At 37.0% G+C, this 13934-nt stretch overlaps 1 protein-coding gene across 5 annotated transcripts in view; it reads right to left on the reverse strand.

Annotated features, from left to right (window-relative positions):
- The window catches only part of LOC127860296 (abl interactor 1-like), a 49478-nt gene extending 36206 nt beyond the window's left edge, over window positions 1-13272 (reverse strand). For all 5 annotated transcript variants that reach the window (XM_052398303.1, XM_052398302.1, XM_052398305.1 and 2 more), the window contains exons 1-3: window positions 13083-13272; window positions 2223-2390; window positions 1150-1338 (exon numbers count right to left, since the gene is read on the reverse strand). In XM_052398303.1, coding sequence (XP_052254263.1) covers window positions 1150-1338; window positions 2223-2390; window positions 13083-13199 — 474 coding nt within the window. In that variant the 5' untranslated portion in view covers window positions 13200-13272. The remainder of the gene's footprint in view (window positions 1-1149; window positions 1339-2222; window positions 2391-13082) is intronic.
- Between the last annotated feature and the right edge of the window lie 662 nt (window positions 13273-13934).

The following is a 13934-nucleotide window of genomic DNA, read 5'->3' on the forward strand; positions in this document are numbered from 1 at the left end:
CCAGGGGGAGGGGGGGGGGGGGAGGGTCTCACAGTCAATTATGACCATGTCAGGCATCACTGACAACCAAGGCCTGTGGTTTAAAAGAGATCATAGCCAGAGTTGATCATGTATCTATGGACATAAGTCCACAGGTATGTAATGAACATCAAAGAAATTATCATTATATCATTTAAAAAAACTTTGACAAATCAATCATTTGGGTTATAAACAAACAAAAAAATAAATATGTACAGTAACTTTGAAAAGAACTTCAATTCTTGGAAGGAAATATATAATATGAGATTTATAATTATATAAATTACTTCAATTGAAAATAATTGTCTGTAACAAATGTCTATTTTTAGTAGCAAATAATTAAAAGCCACCACCGTGACTGTAGATTCACCACTCAAAATGTGCAGCTCCATGAGATACACATGCATGCCAAATATATAAAGTGGCTATGTTCAATATTGAATAATTTTCTCCCTTTGTAAAGCTTATTACTTCCCTTAAATCTGTATTTTTTACCGTTGACCGTAAAGGATGACCTTGACCTTGACATTTTACCACAATGTGTTTGTCAGAAACACAATGCCGCCTTCAGCGCCGCTTTGATTTATTTAACAAAAATATATACATGGGCAGGTCAGATAACTATGTCCATTTAAAGCTTATTACTTACCTTGACTTTGTTTTTTCGACCCTAGACCTTGAAGGATGATGTTCACCTTGAAATGTTACCACTCAAAATGTGCAGCTCCATGAGATACACATGCATGCCAAATATCAAGGTGCTATCTTCAATATGTAAAAAGTTATGGCCAATGTTAAAGTTTTTTTTCGGACGGACGGACAGACTGACATACTGACTGCATACTGACTGACGGACAGTTTAATTGCTATATGCCACCCTACCGGGGGCATAAAAATAAAACAAAGTTTATTTGGCAGTTCATGATCTTTTACTGGAATTGATCATAAACAGTTTGCAAGTTGAACAACAATTTTTATTCTTTGTTAAAAGAAAACAGCATTTATTATGTTTAACTAATACATTAGAAACATGCTTTTTTTTAAACATAGGTCTCTATTGCATTTTATATCATTTCATATAAAACTTTAGTCATAAAATAAAACACAAGCTGGTTAAACTATGGTCCTTACCTTTACGCCATGTCCAATGTCATCTAAAACAGAATAGTCAATGTTTTTACGCTGGTATTTGGTTGGTTTTTCCCCCTGCTCCGGAAAGATGATGCCGTTTTTGACACCAACTGGCCGTGTTGTTGTGCGGTTTGTTGTCAGGACCCCTATTTCTCTTCGTGCAACCTTCTCCTTGTGTATGTTCACAGTCTATGGGAGAGATTTTAATATCAAGTCTGTAAATCATGAACTTCACACATTCCCAATCACCAATAATATTTTAAGTAATTCTTTTGAATGGCGGGTGAATGAAAACTTTTTTATATGAAAAATCAGATATTCTGCTTTTGGTTGATACAGTGCTAACGTCAAGCAAGTACACACAATAACATGGAACATTTTTGTTTTGAGGTTTTGTTAGTCTTAACACACCCAATTGCTGACAAATAGTTTTCAAGTGAATGTTTTGGTTCTGTAAATAAAACTTGTGTCTAAAGATTTCAAAGCTGGGCTCTTTGGTTTTGTTGGAAGCATACCCTGTCATTAGACAGGAATAATAAATTGGAATCCTGTAAAACATGCATTTGAGAGAGACACACACAGAAGAAGAAATTGTGTAGATACATGTATACAGCAAAATTATGCTTAAGTTTAGAGACTGCAACATATCAATGTTTGTTCTTCAAAAGTACTTTGTATTTACATACATGCTTATTGGATTAAAAACTTAATCAGTGTATTTCTTTGACCCAAGCTCAAGGGTATTAACTAAAGCCATGAATTTCTTGAAAAAAAAGCATACCATCGATGCATAGTAAAATTTACCTAGTTAAAATAAGTTATTAACCCTGGTAAACAACTGGCTCATGTGGATTGCAGAATCATGTCCTTTTAAATCGGGAGCCGCTCAAGACAATCACTCTTCTTATCAAATAAGGACTACCTGATCTAAATTAGTTTTTGCAGTAACCGATAAGATCCAATAATGTATAATTTATGTCGTCTTTAACAATATGAATTTCAAAATTCTGAATGTATAAAAAAAGTTTAAATAGTTAAAACTTTACATTAAAATGCGGGCCATAGGAACATACTTGAGCAAGATGGTTCACATTGGACTCCATTTCTGCTAGCTGGTTCTGCTGCAGATCCAATAGCTTGAGGAAGTTTGTGGCCAGGTTGTTGATCTGGTAAGCCACACTGGCCAGGGAATGGGTCGTGAAGTTCTTGGTTTCTTCCAGGGCTTTCCGCTTGTCCTTTGCCTACAAAACAAATAAAATATATATTAAAAACTGTTTTAAAAACTGGCTATTACATGTTAATTATAGTTGACACATTTTATTTATAAAAAAAATATTTAGAAAACCCTTATATATTATTGTGTGTTATTTGAAATATCTGTTGGTCTGTTTATAATTACAGTGGCGCCTTGTTAAGACATAACAGAGCAAGCAATGTGAATTACAAATTTGTAATTTTCAAACCTATCTCTTTTTTTAAGGATTGAACAATATTTTGATATTTCTGTTAAATATGCACAAAAACGTGCAATTCAATATGTAAATCATGAATTCTCACATGTAGCATTCTTGCTGGTTGGTTACTATCGCTCTATTTTATTAAAGATTAAAGCCCCTGACTTTTGTTTACAAACAAACCAGCACAATCTACTTGTATAATCTGCAACAAAACATATTTTGCTGCCAATATCAATCTGTTCTTGGTAATTAAATGTCCATAAATGATGGCAAACATCATTTACAGCCAAAACTTCCTTAAAATCCATCTAGAAATTATATTAACCATTTAACTTCTTTACTTGTTTGATTGTTTTTGTACATGTCTGCTTGCAGGTGCTTGGGTTTCATATTGTTAAAATTCTTGAGGCTCCACAACACCAATTTATTGTTTTTATTTTTATAAGAAGGTCTTAATGATATTTGACTTTTTACAGTTAGTGATTTAAAAATAAATAATTGGAAAGTGCTTTAAAATAAATGTGATATAATTAATTTTGTGTCGCAAATTCCATTTATTTTTAAGTAAAAGCAGTGTTTTATTCAGCATTTTTTTATGGGGCCCAGGCTCTTTGCAGAAAAAATAATGTATTGTTGTGACCGAAATTGAGAACTGTTTTTCAAGCTAACAAATATTTAAAAAAAAATAATTTAAGTAGTGCTGCAACAATACGCCCAAAACTGTATTGCAATATATTGTCAGTTCAAAAACCCATATTGCAATATATCGCAATATATTGCTAACTTGTACCAGAATTATAACTCGCCATTTACCCATTAATCCTGTATATTCCAGTTTTAAAGCAAATTCTGGTAAATATTTACTATAAATGTGCTCAAGAATAACAAGAAACACAAACATTTGCAAATTTTCTAAAGTATCAAATACATTTTGGCATTTGTTACTATTTAAAGATGTGACGAAATAACGTCCAACCAGGGCGTTTTATTTTCACTGAACACGCGTAATTCGCCTGACGTGATGTTCCCGCTTTTATACAACACAAAATACACCCTTACTTTCCATGTGACGTTCTACATGTCTGCATAATTTTCGTGCGCTTTTTATTGAGACAAAGGATAAAGCACTTTTTATTTGACGCTATAATTTTTTATTGTCGCGTAAGCATTAGAATTCGGAAGCGTGTTTCCGAAAGTTGGATTACAAATTCAATAATGCTCTATTCAGAATCGAACGAAACATTTACAGTTGTGCGCAATTAATTTAACGATAATCTGTTCAAAAGCATCGAACGAAGGCTCCCATGTAACAAAGCTACTCCGTATAATACACTTTTTAGAATGCTATTTTTATGTAAAAATTTATTTACACCGCTTTGTTTTGTTTACCTTGATATCATTATTTCGGAGGGCTTTTCTGGATGAAATGTGAATGAATTTTTGTAAAATGTTGGTACCGGTATGATGAAAATCGTATCGCAATACAATATGCGGATTGCGTATTGCGATATATACCGATATACCGGTATATTGTTGCAGCACTCAATTTAAGTGTGTTTTTCACTCTTTCATAGTTTCAACTGATAGTGCTGAATAAGGACATGAATGTTGCAATAATTAAATAAATATTTTTTTTGGAAACCTTGAATGCTGAAGTTTAGTCATTTGGGAAAAAAATATATACAGTATACTTATTAACATTGGGATTTTGCATACATAATTGACCAAAATAAACCACTGTAACTTACATAAATTGTATTGATTGTTCAATGTTGTTTTTGATGGTATTTCAGATCTTTGTTTATTGATGTTCTAGTTGAAAATAGTTCTATCTAATGAATAAACTAGATAATTAACCTATGTGATGATAAATAAGAATGACAAACACTGCTGTTGTAGTGTTGATTTTGTTTTTACTATAGTTAAAAATGTACAGACCTTTATAAAAAAACATAATTTTGAAATGAAGTTTATTTAATTAAGATTGTCTTGATCCAATTGAGTCATGTTCTGAGAAAACTGGGCATAATGCATGTGCGTAAAGTGTCGTCCAAGATTAGTCTGAGCAGTTCGCACAGGCTAATCAGGGACAACACTTTCGGCTTTTATGACATTTTTCGTTTAAATGAAGTCTCTTTTTAGCAAAAATCCAATTTTAGCACAGGCTAATCTGGGATAACACTTTACCCACATGCATTATGCCCAGTTTTCTTAGAATGCGACTCAATTGTTTGACCCATTATTATTGTTTAAGTATCGTGAGAATATAAAGTTTCAGGCTTCTCAATATTCATCAAAATGACCTTACTACTCTGTTTTGAAAAATGTAGCTATTTCCCTGATATTTCATATTTTTTCGTTTAACACAGAAATTTCACAACAACCCCCTGTTAATATTTCTTCTGCAGGAGGGCCTATAGCTGAACTCGCCACTGTATCACTGCAAGTTCTTGTTAAATGCTTTGAGCTTATATGAGTACATATAATGTACAGCTCAAAGTTCTTCATGATAAAACCAAATTCAATGTAAACAAGAGATGTGTTTGTCAGAAACACTATGTCCCCTTCTGCGTCGCTTTGTATATTTATCCCCACGCTTTTTTAAAAAAGGTGGGGATATTGTGGTTATCTCCGCCGTCCGTCCGTCTGTCTGTCTGTCCGTCCTGGCCACTATCTCCTCCTACACTAAAAGCACTAGAACCTTGAAACTTACACACATGGTAGCTATGAGCATATGTGCGACCCTGCACTATTTGGAATTTTGATCTGACCCCTGGGTCAAAAGTTATAGCGGTTGGGGTGGGGCCGCGTCAGAAATTATCACTCATTTTTTTAGGTTATTTTACATTTACTTCTTTATTTCTACACCGATTCACTTCAAATTGATACTGGACCTCTCTTATGACAATACGGTCAATCTCAACCATGCATGGCCCCATTCCCAACCCTGGGGCGCCCCGCCCACATAGGCCACACCCACAAAAATTTCCATTTACTATAATTTTTTCATTTCTACACCGATTCACTTCAAATTGATACTGAACTTTTGTTATGACATTAGGGTCAATCTCAACTATGCATGGCCCCAATCCCAACCCTGGGGCGCCCGCCCACATAGGCCACACCCACCAAAAAATTCCATTTACTATAATTTTTTCATTTCTACACGGATTCACTTCAAATTGATACTGAACTTCTCTTATGACATTAGGGTCAATCTCAACTATGCATGGCCCCATCACCAACCCTGGGGCCCCGCCCACATAGACCACACCCACCCAAAATTGCCTTTACTATAATTTCTTCATTTCTACACCGATTCACTTCAAATTGATATTGAACTTCTCTTATGACAATACAGTCAATCTCAACTATGCATGGCCCCATGATCAACCCTGGGGCGCCCCGCCCACATAGACCACACCCACCCAAAATTGCCTTTTACTATAATTTCTTCATTTCTACACCGATTCACTTCAAATTGATACTGAACCTCTCTTATGAAAATACGGTCAATCTCAACTATGCATGGCCCCATTACCAACCCTGGGGCCCCGCCCACATAGACCACACCCACCCAAAATTGCCTTTTACTATAATTTCTTCTTTTCTACACCGATTCACTTCAAATTGATACTGAACTTCTCTTATGACAATACGGTCAATCTCAACTATGCATGGCACAATTACCAACCCTGGGGCGCCCTGCCCACATATGTCACACCCACCCAAAATTGCCTTTTACTATAACTTCTTCATTTCTACACCAATTCACTTCTAATTGATGATGAACTTCTCTTATGACAATACGGTCAATCTCAGCTATGCATGGCCCCATTACCAACCCTGGGGCACACCTAGGTCAAAAATTCGTCGTGGGGATACGCGTCGGCCTCTGCCGCGCCATTTCTAGTTTTTTTACCTTTGACCTTGAAGGATGACCTTGACCTTTCACCACTCAAAATATGCGGCTCCATGAGATACACATGCATGCCAAATATCAAGTTGGTATCTTCAATATTGCCAAAGTATTCATAAAATGAGCGATTTTGGCCACATAGGCTTGACCTCTGACCTTGAAGGATGACCTTATCCTTTCACCACTCAAAATGTGCGGCTCCACGAGATACACATGCATGCCAAATATCAAGTTTGTATCTTCAATATTGCCAAAGTAATTATAAAATGAGCGATTTTGGCCACATATATTTGACCTCTGACCTTGAAGGATGACCTTGACCTTTCACCACTCAAAATGTGCAGCTCCATGAGATACACATGCATGCCAATTATCAAGTTGCTATCTTCAATATTGCAAAAGAATTCATAAAATGAGCGATTTTGGCAACATATACTAGTATTTGACCTCTGACCTTGAAGGATGACCTTGACCTTTCACCACTCAAAATGTGCAGCTCAATGAGATACACATGCATGCCAAATATCAAGTTGCTATCTTGAATATTGAAAAAGTTATTGCAAATGTTAAAGTTGGAGCAAACAGACCAACAGACCAACGTACAGACCAACAGACAGGGCAAAAACAATATGTCCCCCACTATAGTGGGTGGGGGACATAAAAAACTAAGCCTCAAGTTTGTCTATGAAAATTGATTTCAATCAATATAATACATTGCAACAACAAGTACCTGTAACCATCAACATCAATTTGCATTTTTGTGTGGATAACTGCTCAAAACTTAAGTTGATAAAAACCATAATCAAATCGAAAGCCTAAGTTTTGAATTGACTATTTAAACAATTTAACAGAGGTTCTGTAGTAAGTCAATGTAGCACGAGGGGTTGATTAGACATGAGACCTATCTTGCCCAGGATTGAGGAGATAGTTGTTGTATAAATTAGCATATTTTCAAATTTGAATACTCAGCCTTTTCAATTGCAAAAAATTACACATTTTTGTGAACCATTGACAGTGGTTTTTCAGCACTGTCTGCACCTCCGGAAAACGGAGGCACTCCCAAAGCAAATGGACCCGATCCCAACCGAAATAAAAAAAACTAGAAATGGCGCGGCAGAGGCCGACGCGTATCCCCACGCCGCATGTTTGACCCAAGGGCGCCCCAGGGTTGATCATGGGGCCATGCATAGTTGAGATTGACTGTATTGTCATAAGAGAAGTTCAGTATCAATTAGAAGTGAATGGGTGTAAAAATAAAGAAGTTATAGTAAAAGGCAATTTTGGGAGGGTGTGGCCTATGTGGGCGGGGTGCCCCAGGGTTGGTAATGGGGCCATGCATAGTTGAGATTGACCGTATTGTCATAAGAGAGGTTCAGTATCAATTTGAAGTGAATCAGTGTATTAATGAAGAAATTATAGTAAAAGGCAATTTTGGGCGGGTGTGGTCTATGTGGGCGTGGCGCCCCAGGGTTGGCAACGGGGCCATGCATAGTTGAGTTTGACCGTTTTGTCATAAGAGAGGTTCAGTATCAATTTGAAGTGAATCAGTGTAGAAATGAAGAAGTTAATGTAAAATAACCTAAATGGATTTTTTTGGTGGGTGTGGCCTATGTGGGCGGGCGCCCCAGGGTTGGGATTGGGGCCATGCATAGTTGAGATTGACCCTAATGTCATAACAAAAGTTCAGTATCAATTTGAAGTGAATCCGTGTAGAAATGAAAAAATTATAGTAAATGGAAATTTTTGGTGGGTGTGGCCTATGTGGGCGGGGCGCCCCAGGGTTGGGAATGGGGCCATGCATGGTTGAGATTGACCGTATTGTCATAGGTGAGGTCCAGTATCAATTTGAAGTGAATCGGTGTAGAAATAAAGAAGTAAATGTAAAATAACCTAAAAAAATGAGTGATAATTTCTGACGCGGCCCCACCCCAACCCCTATAACTTTTGACCCAGGGGTCAGATCAAAATTCCAAATAGTGCACCGTCGCACATATGCTCATAGCTACCATGTGTGTAAATTTCAAGGTTCTAGTGCTTTTAGTGTAGGAGGAGATAGTGGCCAGGACGGACGGACAGACGGACGGACAGACGGACGGACGGCGGAGATCACCACAATATCCCCACCTTTTTTTCAAAAAGCGTGGGGATAATAATCCCAATTTCCCCCCAAAAATATATTTTTTGTTGTTGTTGTTTGTTTTAAGAATGAAGTGTCTTACAACTTGTGTGACTAACCAGTGTTTGTTTTGGTCAAAAATATTTGCTATAAGGTTTTGACTGTTCAGTTCTTATCTCAGAGTGTAACTGTAACTGAAAAACAAAACTGCAGTAAGTTTGAATAAATGTTGAACATGCCCAATATTGCATCTGTTTATATTAAGAAGACAAAATAACAAATAAAAAAAAATTATTTGTTAAACCACTGAATTATTTAAGCATGATAAATTCACAATTTTTTCCCAAATGAGCCGTTTCATCAAAGCAAAAATTCCCAAAATGGCCAACTTTGTCGATTAAAAATTTTCAATTTGGTCAGACTCCTTTTCCCAAAATAGACAGAAAAACCCCTGATTGACATGTTTGAAACTTGGATTAATATCATTATTCTGCTAACGCAGGATATCAAGTCAATTGTTTTAATTTGCTTGTAAGGGGAAATATTTAATATGATATGTTGCGTTTATTTATGCCAAAAATTAGTTTATGTTGCTTATTTTACCTATTAAAGTGCCGCTTGGATTCCAGGTAGCAGAGTTTACATGAAAAATGCAGTTTCCAGTTACAACTCACTGCAACCCAGATGGTCAACTATATCGCTGATAATATTTAAAACCCATGAAACCCTTTCTTTTTAGTTCTTGCAATTGGTTCTGAGATGATCAAATAAAAAATGACATACACAGCTACATGTGTCTACATCTCCATCATACATGTACATCGACGCAATCACACTTGATTATTACGCGACAGGTGGTGCTAGGTCAAGAGAAAGATACGAAATGATAGAAAGAAGAGATTTGATAGTTAAAAGTATAGAGAAAAAAAAAGTTAAGCCAGCTTTGTGTTCACTTCTTCAACCCAGACCTCTCCGGTTACGGTAGCTGCGGCCGGCACAGCAATGGGAATTACTAGGGGTTACTTGGAGCTGGGCACCTTACAGTGATTAGAAGGTGAGTGAGGAAAGCCCCTGCTTGAAGGATACTTAGTCAGGGGCCTCTGGGACAGTCACAGGGAGGTGGTTTCAAACTGATATAGTGCGTGGGAAGAATGAATTCTTGTAGTAGGATGTGGACGTAGACGGCTGGTGATACTTCTTGTTATGATCCAAAGGGCGGTTTTGGGCTTGTATAAGGTAATGGTTGGCTGGAATATCCACTAGGTCATTGATGATTTTATATTGCATGGTGCAGTTGCGCTTCTGTCCGTAGTGATTCAAGCGTCTCCCACCCCAAGTGCTTGATCATGGAGGATACACTGCTGGTGTTGTGGCATCTGTTGGTTACATATCTAACAGCCCTCCTCTGTACCATCTCAAGCTGGTATGCCATGTCCTTTGTAAAGGGGTTCAACACTGTGCAGCAATTATTCTCAAGGCCTTGCCAGACAAGAGAGCTGTATGCCGTGGTCTTAACCTTCTCATTGCTGAAGGAAGCAGAGTGTGCTATTTCCCTTTTTTACTGTTATATCCACATGGTGGTTCCATGAAAGGTTTTGGGACAGGGTCACTCCCAGGTACTTGGTAGTCAAGTCTGGGTGAAAGTCCTTTCCCCATTGTTTCTCCCATTTGGCTAGCTTTATCAAGTAGTTCAGGGACCGAAACTTAGCTTGCATACTCGCAAAATGCGAGCAAGATTTATGGATAGCGAGTTGAAAAATATTCAGCTTGCAATTTTCTGCAAGTAGAAATTTCAGATTTCTCAAACCTGTTTTTCCATTACCGGGTAATCCTTTATTGAGAGATAATTTCTTTCTTTAATCATGACTCCCATTTCAAAGATCAAAATCTTTCTTAAATTAAACGATTAAAGTGATAAAAGAATTGCATAAACACATTTGGCCGCAATTATTGTTGTTGTTGTTATAAGATTCAAGGGAAGCTACTCTGGTAATATGGTACAATTTATGTATTGTTTTAAATAAAAAATATAAACAAATCCCAAATTGCGAGTAAGTTTTTCACTCTGCAAGTAAAAAAAAAAAACTTTCAAAAAAATGCAATCGCCTTAATAGTTCAAATTCGGTCCCTATAGTTTTGTAGGATCTGGCAATTATCTTTCAAGTTGTTTTCCCAATACCCCACACAGTCATCTGCGAATAACCTTACTCTGGATGTGACATGTAGTAGCAAGTTGTTGATGAAAACAAGAAATAAAATGGGTCCAAGGACTCTTCCCTGGGGGACTCCGCTGATTACGGGTGCCGGCTGGGATATTGCTCCATCAACAACTACCCTGTGTGTAGTTGCAATAATTCAACTCTAAGCTTTATAGCCCAATGGGCTGCTTCGAGTTGCAATGCGCTCTCTCTTGTCCATGGGTGCAAAATGTTATCAAAAATGCAAGGGGCAAGGAACACTGAAACTGCAAGAACTTATTAAAGTTTACCTATCTAAACCACAAACTCATTTAAATGTACCATTAAAGCAAGAAATAATTGATTTTATTGACTTCGGTTTTGTTTTGTACGCTGTATCCGCCATATTGGAAAATTGACCCAATATTGGTAAGTTGGCAGTACACCAATATTTTGCACGTCGGGTTATGTGCTCCAGCCTATAAAGTCGATAACGATGTGGTATTCGATACAGAATACACTGTTTCAAATTTAAACATTAAAATGTCAGCGAGAAAAGTGTGTTGCAACATCGTCGTGTTTTTATAGGGTGCATGCAAAGGATAACATCTGTAGGTTGCCATTCAGGTAAATTTAACATGTTTATGAAGTTTATTTATTATTTTCCTCAATTTGTCTGGAACGACGTCGGTTTAGTGAAGCGCACTGATTCGCTGCGCTGAACTGCACCCATGTTTATGAAGGGGTGCATATGGTTAACATGTTAAATTTACCTGAATGGCAACCTACAGATGTTATCCTTTGCATGCACACTATTAAAACACGACGATGTTTCAACACACTTTCCTCACTGACATGTTTTATGTTTTAATTTGAAACAGTGTATTCTGTATCGTGTAACACATCGTTATCGACTTAATAGGCTCCAACACATAACTCGACGTGCAAAATATTGGTGTACTGCGACCTAACCAATATTGGGTCAATTTTCCAATATGGCGGATACAATGTATGAAAGCAAAACCATACATGCCATACGTCCCGGATTGTCCGGGACAGTCCCGGAAATGAAGAACTTGTCCCGCTGTCCCGGAAATCTGTCAAATGTCCCGGAATTTACAAAATCCATATATACATGTACCTTATCTTAGGCTTCATTGCACCTCGAATCTGTGTATATCTGCAGCGTCTCCATGACAATGTCTACCCGAATAGGCAGACTACGCTACGTGTCAAAAATGATCAATTAACAGGGGTCCTGTTATCATATCGATTGTCTCACGTTCGCGGTCAAACCGAAAAGGCGGCATTGTTTAATGTGGTTGTTAATTGACTTTAATCTACTACGTCATTATTTCCCGCTGCGTAAGGGCAAAGGATAGTTGTTCACACATCTGAAGTCCAACATCGCTGAGTAAAAAAGTAAGCATATAAAAACTGAATTGATTTGACTTGACGATCTAACGGTACTGTATTGTTGTATTTTTTATTATATAAATGTTATAAATGAATAAAGGCGTGTCAACAACTATGCGTTACACACCTGTCTTAATAACAATAACGCAGTGACGTCACCATCTATGTTTAGAACGCTTACACTGAAAACACGTGGCTGGTATCTAGTAACGGAAGTAGTAATGTTTAATTTGACGTTAATAGATCAAGTGTATTTCGGATAGGCTTTCGAACTTTTGCAATTAACGATGCGAAACAAAAAAAACGTACCAAAAATGCATATGTCTATAAATATCGCTATATTTTATACATGTCCCGGAAAATCGGCAAAAGTCCCGGACAATTTAACTCAATGTCCCGGAATTGGTCTGAAAAATTATGGCATGTATGGCAAAACTAAGTCAATAAAAAGCAATAATTTATTGTTTTAATGGTACCATTCGTATGAGTTTGTGGTTTAGACAGGTAAACGTTGACAAGATCTTGCAGTTTCAGTGTTCCTTAGCCATTGCATTGTTGATTAAATTTTGCACCCATGGGCAAGAGCCGGCGCATTGCAACTATCAGCTAACCATTGGGTTATAAAGCTGATAGTTGAATTATTGCAACTACCCTGTGTGCAGTCTGTCAGAAAGGCTTCAATCCACTTCAAGGCCATTGTGGCTGAGTTTGGTGAGCTATGATAAATTATGTATTAATACAGATTACTCAATCTTAAGATAATTTGCCATTAATCAAATTGAATGGGATAGTCGATACAGCATTTTAAGAACTTCATTTTTAAAGTTTTACCCCCACCCACCACTTACATTCAGGTAATTTTCCTGACAGTACTGAGCAACTTGCTCCAAATTGTTGAAATTTTCTTGCAAACTTCTTCGCCCGTCTGGTATTTCATGGTCAATTAACTGTAGCAGCTCGGACATTTTTAAATATTGAGAATTTAGGAAGTAAATAAACAACTTTGCTGTCAAAATTTCATTTCCTTGGTACTGCAGATTACATATTCTTATTTTATGTTGTTATCGACATAAGGTTAAGAAACACTAAACATTATTATATGCGCTAGAGCTTGAATGCATCGTTTGCCGCTGTTAAAGATAGAACCATATACGTTCAATCAAACAAATTTAACAAAAACTGGTCATTTTAATTATGGATTTACCTTTAAATGTCTTCTTTTTAGGTGAAAACCCAAAACACCATGTATTAGGTTCGAAATGATGATATGTTATGTCTACAGATGTATATAAAAAGGTAGCTTTGTTATACCGTCTACCAGTGTAGTAAGCATTTGTCCACAAATATATTTTAAATTAAATTTTTATTATACTTTTACGTCTGCTAAGATAAAAAGTATACTCTCCCTTTTGCTCATATATCGTATACATTATACATATGGTCAGCCATCATTTAAAGGACAAACAAGCTGGCACCATTATCCTTGATTTCAGTGAGGCCTTTGCCACCGTGCTCCACCAACGCCTACTGCTGAAGCTTGAAAACTACGGCATTCGCGGTCCATTATTAAACAGGAAATCACACTTCCTCACACAACGTGAAATGTGCGTGGTCAGGGACCTATACAAACAAATAGGTCCCTGGCGTGGTTGTTTAAGGAGAGAAGTCCCATCACGTTGCTGTAGGATCTGGCGTGCCAA

This window comes from Dreissena polymorpha, chromosome 15 (assembly GCF_020536995.1).
Source record: "Dreissena polymorpha isolate Duluth1 chromosome 15, UMN_Dpol_1.0, whole genome shotgun sequence".
Classification (NCBI taxonomy): Eukaryota; Metazoa; Mollusca; class Bivalvia; order Myida; family Dreissenidae; genus Dreissena; species Dreissena polymorpha.